At 37.0% G+C, this 8,406-nt stretch overlaps 2 protein-coding genes across 3 annotated transcripts in view; both read left to right on the top strand.

The window, feature by feature from the left end:
* The window catches only part of LOC107550430 (WW domain-containing adapter protein with coiled-coil-like), a 33,530-nt gene extending 25,782 nt beyond the window's left edge, over positions 1-7,748 (top strand). Inside the window, exons 2-5 of one of the 2 annotated variants that reach the window (XM_016231699.1) lie at positions 4,684-4,781; positions 6,259-6,424; positions 6,531-6,658; positions 6,740-7,748. In XM_016231699.1, the coding sequence (XP_016087185.1) occupies positions 4,684-4,781; positions 6,259-6,424; positions 6,531-6,658; positions 6,740-6,809 (462 nt within the window). In that variant the 3' untranslated portion in view covers positions 6,810-7,748. Of the gene's footprint in view, positions 1-4,683; positions 4,782-6,255; positions 6,425-6,530; positions 6,659-6,739 lie in introns of both variants that reach the window. The other variant, XM_016231698.1, reaches the window with a different exon arrangement.
* LOC107550425 (WW domain-containing adapter protein with coiled-coil-like) overlaps positions 7,232-8,406 on the top strand; it is an 11,077-nt gene continuing 9,902 nt past the window's right edge. The window contains exon 1 of the mRNA XM_016231695.1: positions 7,232-7,240. Within this exon, the coding sequence (XP_016087181.1) occupies positions 7,232-7,240 (9 nt within the window). The remainder of the gene's footprint in view (positions 7,241-8,406) is intronic.

The raw sequence follows: 8,406 nt of genomic DNA on the forward strand, positions 1-8,406 counted from the left end.
AAAAGAGCTTTTGAATGTATAATGGTATAATGTTACAAAACCTTTTTATTTCAGATAAATGCTGATCTTTGGATCTTTCTATTCATCAAAGTATAATTTACTCAAATATTGATAATCTGCAAATCAGCATATTATACTGATTTCTGAAGATCATGTGACAATGAAGACTGGAGTAATGATGCTGAAAATACAGCTGCGCATCACAGAAATACATTACAGTTTAACACCACATGAATAAATTACATTTTAAAATATATTCAAATAGAAAGCAGTTATTTTAAATAGTAAAAATATTTCAAAATGTTACTGCTTTTGGTGCATTTTGGATCAAATAAATGCAGGCTTGGTGAGCAGAAGAGAATTCTTTAACAAACATAAAAAATCTTGCAGTTCAAAAACCTTTGATTGGTAGTGTAGGCTGATTTTTCTTATAGATTGAAACGTGCATTAACCAGGATAACGAGTTTGAAACATGCTCCGAGTTGCTTCAGAAAACAAAAAAATAGAGCAACAACAAAAGCATGTTGCTGGAAATGGGTTTATTATTGAAAATGCAAACTGCTTGTCTGCCAGCAGGAGGCGCTGTGAAAGCGGTGGAACTAACGGTTTCTCCAGTAATGGCTGTAAATAAAGCAGCTCCGCTCATGAACGCTACTTTTTCAGATAAAAATGCCATCTAAACTATTCTGAAGACAGTCGGTTCCCTTCAGAGATGCATTCATATAAAACACCACAAGTCAAACTCCACAAATAAATCAAAGTATGAGAAACACTGGTAATGTATATCGAAATATCGGAAATGTGTTTAAAAATCATATCACCGTTATTGAAAAAAATTATATTGCGATACATATTGATATTGAATTATTGTCCGGCCCTACCATTACACAGATTGCCTTTAAAAACATATGAGACGCAGTGGAAAGGAATAAACCTCCACAAATTTGTGACGTGTTTTCTAAAAGTTTAAACTGTTTTAACTTTGCATGGCTTTCTATACATCTCTTGTGTGACACGCAAGTGCAGCAGTCATATTTGTTAGTCTAAAAAATGCGCTGAATTTGTGTTCTGTGTGAATGGCTTGGTTTTGGTTTTAACCTAATCAAGATCTTCTAAGCATTGAGCTTCTATATTTCTCTAATATTTTGAATTAATAATGCAGCAACTGCGTGTCTCGTGGGCTAGACTAACAAAACATTCAAATGCAACAACGTCACTTACATCATCATCACCGCATCTCGTGTGCCACTGATGATGCTCCGTGATGCACACCTAACGTTTGATTGTAGTATTTTTGCATTCAAATGCAAATGTTTATTTTAAATTCGACTAATATAATTATTTATTTTTTATTCACAATCTCCTCATCACAGGCAGGCACAGCATTCAATTCAGCATGTGTTCATGTGTGCTGTCTGCGTCACTCATAGCACGTGCCTATATCGCGCACTATATCGAACATTTTTTCTATCGTTATCGAAGAAGGTGTACCGTCGATAAATATCGATACTGTTTTATCGCCCAGGCCTAGATGGAAACACAGCTAATGACTCAATAAATAAATAAATAAAGTGATAGTTCACCCAAAAAATATGTTCATGGAACATAAAAGAAAATAATGAAGAATGTTGGTAACCAGAAGAAAAACAAGAATATTGGTAACCAAGCTGATTTGTTTACCAGTGACTTTCATTGTATGAACAAAAAAATACTGATGTTTCTCAAATTCTTCTTTTATGTTCCATAGTTTGTTAGGCCATTGTAGTCTAAACGTTTGTGTTTTATATATATATATATATATACTCTTTGTTGTATATCAGGGCTCGAAATTAACTTTTTTACTTGGTAGCACTGGTGCTCCCAACTTCAAAAAGTTAGGAGCACTCACCAAAAATTTAGGAGCACCACAACTACAAATTATATATTAACAGATTTTATCCTTACATTCTTAACTTTAATGCAGATTTTGTATTGGTTAATATTAGCTGTCAATCTCTCAGTCACTGCTTTCCGCTAACTACCGCAAGAAAAAGAAAGGGCTGAAGAAGAGAGAAAATGAAAAGAACACTGACAGATTTCTTTTGTAAATAACCTAAAGTTAAGTTCTTCTTTGGTAAGGGTTTAGAATGGTGTATGCGGTGTTAAATTTTACATTCAGCTCTGCCAGTTGCACCGAACGGCTGGCAGCTAGGGGTGTGCGATATTGACAAAAAATTTTCTAAAAGTGTGCATTATCATTTGAGGCAAATTCTTATATTTAATCAGTCAATTATAATAAGACATTTGGGCTGTTGTCAAGCAAATGAAAGTATCAATCAATAAAATTCATCTTTGCAGTGCAGAGGAAACACAGAAGCTGCATCTGAAATGGCATTTAGATGCATTTACACACTGAGTAATAGGGATGCACCGATATGAAAATTTTGGCCAATACCAATAACCGATAATTCTTTCTTTTTGAAAGCCGATAACCAATATGTTGGCTGATAAATCTATATCCAAATTTTTATATACTTTTTGAGAGCCTGATTCATAGTTATTAATGTTGTGCACTGCTGTTTGAGTTTATCACCGGTAAACTGAAGCGCTCTTTTAACTTAACCAAATGCATTCTATGTGAGATAAATCAGATATACATCAAATAAACACAATATTACAACGTACAATTGCACAAAAGGCCGCAAACGTCTCTGAAGGAAATAATGCATTATTTATCGGCTTAAAGATATCGGCCAAATTTTCTTATCGGGCCGATACCGATAACAGAGAAAATGAGCATTTATCGGCCGATACCGATATGGTGGCCGATATATCGTGCATCCCTACTGAGTAATGCAGGACATGAATGCATTTAGCCTGCAGTTACACAAGCATAAATAATATTTTAATATTGTCATCCTAAAACGTTGAATATTGATATTGGAAATATTTGAAATTTTAAATGTGAAATTAAAACTGCCAGCAGGTGGCAGCAAGTCACTGTTAATAAGTGAGTCATTGCGATTGAACCGAATCATTTGACGAATGATTCATTCAGAACAAAATGCCGTCATGTTGCTCAGAGACGCAAAACAGTGCTGTGACTGTGCTTGGATTTATTTTTGTTGGCGAAATAGAGCAAAAAGAGGAAATGTACTGTCTAAAACGTAAGTCTCTTAATATTAACTAATTTGTTATTGAACAGTTGTATAAAATCAATAGCTGTGTCTCATTTAGAAGCCTGCACCCTCCGGAGGTCGAATCCTCTGGAGGTCGCATCCTCTATAGGATGCATATACGAAGTGTCCTCAAACTAAAATTAAACGAGACGGCCTTCATAGGACAGGCGGAAAAGGAAACCGGAAGTATCACGTTGCTATGCCAACACATTTAGAGCATCGTTGCGCTCTCACACTACTTAAATGAAGGAAAATTATTTCTAAATTTGGAAAGTAATTAAAAAAAAAAATGCTTTTGTTTTATTTTGTTCAATGTTTGAGGAGCTGCAGCGTACCTACAGCAGGCATCTATTAGAGAAAAAAAGGAGGAGGATATTAAAAACAAACGTTATATCTTTACGTTTATAACACAAACAAACGTTACATCTGCCGGCGCCTGCATTTTTCAAATTAACAACGGTTGTTCACGGCGATGCAAAGAATTGTGGGTTATCTGTAGCAGCGAAGGATACACCTCATGCATCCTCCGAATTCCTGTGAAAGAAGGTCACATTCGAAGGTCGCATTCGGAGTGTCCTACTTGCTTTTCTGAAATGAGACAGCCTCGATGATGTATGCAGCCTTCGAATGTGACCTCCGGAGGGTGCAGCCTTCTAAATGAGACACAGCTAATATCACATTTGTAATCAGGCTGATTTTTGGAGGAAACGGCACTCTTCTTGTGATATTGATACTATAGCTGTCTCTCATCTCATCTGTCACCTCTCTCGGCGTCTGTTTTGTGCAGTGAGCGGTAGAGAAGCAGCGCATTCAGTTGGCCGCACCGCAGCCAACTCGTCAACAAATGAGTACAAAGCAGCATTTCCTAGCACCTGTCGCTTACTGATTGTTTGGAATTATAAATATGAGCGTAGTTCGTCTGTTAATATCACATGCACTTTTTTTTTTTTTAGTTTGTTACTCAGATGCAGGCAGTGCGCTGCATGAGACAAAGTAATATAGCCAAAACAACCGCATAGCCGCTCTTTAGTGTAGATGCATGTTGATTTTATCAGACGATGAGAGAGATTATAAATGAGAGTGACTCCTAGTTAACATGTATTAAAAGGAGTCGTGTTTAGTCACTATTTAGTGTGGTATTTTTTGACAGTATTCACTCATCTTGACAGTAAAATAGGGCATTCTAAGTCAATATATTGCAGTGTATCCTCTCTCAATCAGTAGAAAATATGGTTAACACCCGGTCATGCATAAAAAAAAAATACCGTCATGTACCGTGAAACCAGTATAATTTGGAAAAATACTGTGATATAAATTTTTGGTCATACCGCCCAGCACTATTTGGTATTAAGTTGATATTCCTACATTTAAGTGAGGCTTAAGTGTCCAAATACTTTTTGGGACCCCTGTGTATGCATTATGTCCCAACACATTTTATTAAAGTTGTACAGCTGTAGGTAAGTATTTTTGCCATTATTTAATTCACATTTCTCTTCATATTCAAACTGTTGTTCTTCAATTTCAGGTCAGTGCATCAATTCAGAGACCAGGATCATCTTCCCAGCAGTCCGTCAACTCTGACAAACCTCTGGAATTTATTGATCCCCGTCTTCACAGGCAAATGTATGGGTCTGTGATTAGGAACCTTTTATTTGTCTGTTAGTAATATAAAAGCAGCCTATCACATGTTGTCCTACAGCACCATCTACCTCTTCAGTGTTGAAATGCAACCACACACACATTTTGGAGAATGCTGAAAATCAGTTACGGTTCCCTTTTTACTTTGATTATAAGAATTTTTATCCGAAAAGAGGGTGGAGTAGATGTTTTTTTGTTTTTTTTTTGGTGTAGACTATCAATTTATTACATATTTATTATTATTATAAGCATGAACATTATTATTGTTATTTTCAGGGCCGGCCCGTCGCATAGGCGAAGTGAGTTTTTATTTTTATTATTTTTTTAAATAATATAATTTTAATTAGGGGTGCACTATATATCGAAAAATAATAGATATCGCATTATGGCTTAATGCCATAGTCATATCGTGAAGGTTGCGATTTAATTCATTAAAAATACCAATGTGCTGTGTGGAGTGGGTAATATGTTTAGCCCATGACACACAGCGCTTCACTCTGAAACATGCAGTGCATTTATTTATTTGTTGGCAAACCACCAAAATAAAAGCAGTTTAATAATTGAATTTGAGCAGAGATGTACCGATTGACCGGAACCGGACGGTTTTTTGTTTTATTTCAGAGTATGTAAACGGCGTTCACAGAAGCGAGAGACGCAAAGAGGAGAAAATACATTAGCAGGCAGAGCAATCTCACTGTTCACGATGTATGAAAGTATCTCTGAGGGGAACTGACTGTCTTAAACAGTTTAGATGGCATTTTCCTTTCATCTTGCCTCTGTATAATGCATTTAGTGTTTACAGCGGTAATCAAGGAAACAATGCACCACTGCTGTTCCTTAAGCACCACCTGCTGTCAGGGAATTTGTATTTTCATTCAGCCCATCTGCTGTTTGGTATATTTATGTAGCCTAATTTCACAAAGCTAAAGTCAGACCATCCTGTTTTTGCCTCAGATTTTGAAATTATAGTCTAATTTAGATCAAAATATAGTCTAATAAAGCAACTAACCATATTCTTCATGCAGTATAATTTAATTAATTCTTGTCTTTTGCTTAAATAAAATACATTAAAAATCAGTTTTGGAGTCTGCCATGAAAAGTTAAGATCAGTGCATCCCTAAATTTAAGAATGTCTGAAATTAAGATTTAAATGTTAGTATTGCAGCTGCCTTTGGACGATAAAGTTCTTTAATATAAATAGCTAGCTGAGTTAATGTCTTAGTTTATTTATTTTTGTGCAATTTTGTCTTATTTCATATGCAATTTGTTTTATGTCATAAAGCTAAGCCGTTTCTGTGTGAATGGTGAGTGGTGGAATTGGCTGTGATGTCAGGGGCACCATCTAAAATCTTGCCTACGGCACCAAATTGGTCAGAGCCGGCCCTGGTTATTTTACTAAACAAGTAACTATTTAAATGGTTCTCTTTCTTTCTTTAATAAATGAATGTTTGTTTTATAGCAGTCAAGAGGGCTTGTCGGGCTCTAATTGCAGTACGGGCATCCGCGTTATCGCCTCAAGCAGCACCTCTCGAACCCAAAGCACTTTCACTCCTTCTCTAGCATTGCACTTTGATGAAAATCTCATCAAGCATGTTCAAGGCTGGCCTGCAGAACATGTGGAGAAGCAGGTACGAGCATGCCTTTGTCTCTTCAACTGTTCATCGATCTTATAATGATCAAACATCAGTTCTCCAACTATTAAAATTCTCTTTATCTTAAATTCCTGTCACCCAGGTGTCACGGTTACGTGAGGATATCCACAATATGGGAACCCTCTACATGTCAGAGATCTGCACCGAACTTAAGAACCTTCGTTCTTTAGTGCGAGTATGTGAAATCCAGGCCACATTGAGAGAGCAAAGGTCTATAACCCCAATTTAGATTAAATGATCAAATATACGTAATTAAATGACTTTTCATGAATCTTTTTTCTTTTCACACAGGATTCTGTTTCTGAGACAGCAGATCAAAGAACTTGACAAACTGAAAAACCAGAATTCCTTCATGGTTTGAGAGGTGACTGTGGAGTTCATGGCAGTCTCTCTCCAAACATGTCCAGCCCCTGGTTGTTTGGACCGCTGCTCTCAGTCCAAGCTCTCAGATTCGCAGTCAAACTGTAGGCTGCAATGCCTGAAATGGGACAGAGAGAAAGGAAGCTTATAAAATGCTTATCAAGGCAACACGAGGCCCTGAGATGATAGATTATTTTCACTGTCCTTTGACATACATTGCTTCTCTATTTTCAAATCCACAGGTGATTATAGACCTATTCAGAGAGCGCTCTCCAACTCAGACTAACCTTTGAGGAATCATGCAGTCGATCTGGTGATTCATGTGCTGGTTTTTCAGGGTTATACCCGTGTTAACAGATCATAAACTTTACTGTCACACTGGAGACCTAATATCCCCTTGTCCTCCAGTGACTGACGGTGATCATGAATGATGTCAGAAGGGCTACATGTGCACAAGGACGCTTCCAGCTGCGCAGGCATCTATCAAAGTGACCAACTAAAATAAACCCAATATGCTTAGTGCTCATTCTCAAAAGTTAGGTATGACTGGCTGATTCTCTGCCCCTCAGAAGGATTACATAGGATGCATAAGTGATCTTCTTTAATTCACAGCAGAAAAATAAATGAATGGTAAAGATTTCTGAATAGGTAACGTGGCACTTAAAAGCTTTTGCCGAAGTGGTAGACGCACATTTTCTGAGTTTCTGGCCCTGACGGGGTTGTCACTATCTGCCTTCAATGTTTTTTGATCTTTGCAGTGCTGTTACACATCTAACAGATTATTTTTCATGCTGCACCCCAGAACTGTTTGACTTTTTTTGTATTAATATTCTTTTGATTTGTTTGTATTTGCTCAGTTGTTCTTTACTCAAAGAGTTGTTAAAGGAACACTCCACTATTTTTGAAAATAGGCTCATTTTCCAACTCACTTAGAGTTAAACAGTTTAGTTTTACCGTTTTCAAATCCATTCAGCCGATCTCCAGGTCTGGCGGTAGCACTTTTAGCTTTAGCTTAGCATAGATCATTGAATCTGATTAGACCATTAGCATCTCGCTCAAAAAGGACCAAAGAGTTTCTATATTTTTCCCATTTAAAACTTGACTCCTCTGTAGTTACATCGTGTACTAAGACCAACGGAAAATGAAAAGTTTCAATTTTCTAGGCCGATATGGCTAGGAACTATACTCTCATTCCGGCGTAATAATCAAGGAACTTTGCTGCCGTACCATGGGTGCAGCAGGCACAATGGTATTACGCAGCGCCTGAAAATAGGCTTATTGGAAGTTACCTAGCTGGGGACTATTTTCAGGCGCTGCGTAATATCATCGCAACTTTTCATTTTCCATTGGTCTTAGTACACGATGTAACTACAGAAGAGTTTAAATGGGGAAAAATATAGAGACTCTTTGGTCATTTTTGAGTGAGATGCTAACGGTCTAATCTGATTCAATGATCTATGCTAAGTTACAGTTAAAAGTGCTACCGCCAGACCCGGAGATTGGCTGAATGGATTCGAAAACGGTAAAACTCAACTGTTTAACTCTACGGGAGTTTGGAAAATGAGCCTATTTTCAAAAATAGTGGAGTGTTCCTTTAA

The sequence above is a fragment of the Sinocyclocheilus grahami genome, unplaced genomic scaffold (genome assembly GCF_001515645.1).
Source record: "Sinocyclocheilus grahami isolate Dianchi unplaced genomic scaffold, SAMN03320097.WGS_v1.1 scaffold398.1, whole genome shotgun sequence".
Lineage (NCBI taxonomy): Eukaryota > Metazoa > Chordata > Actinopteri > Cypriniformes > Cyprinidae > Sinocyclocheilus > Sinocyclocheilus grahami.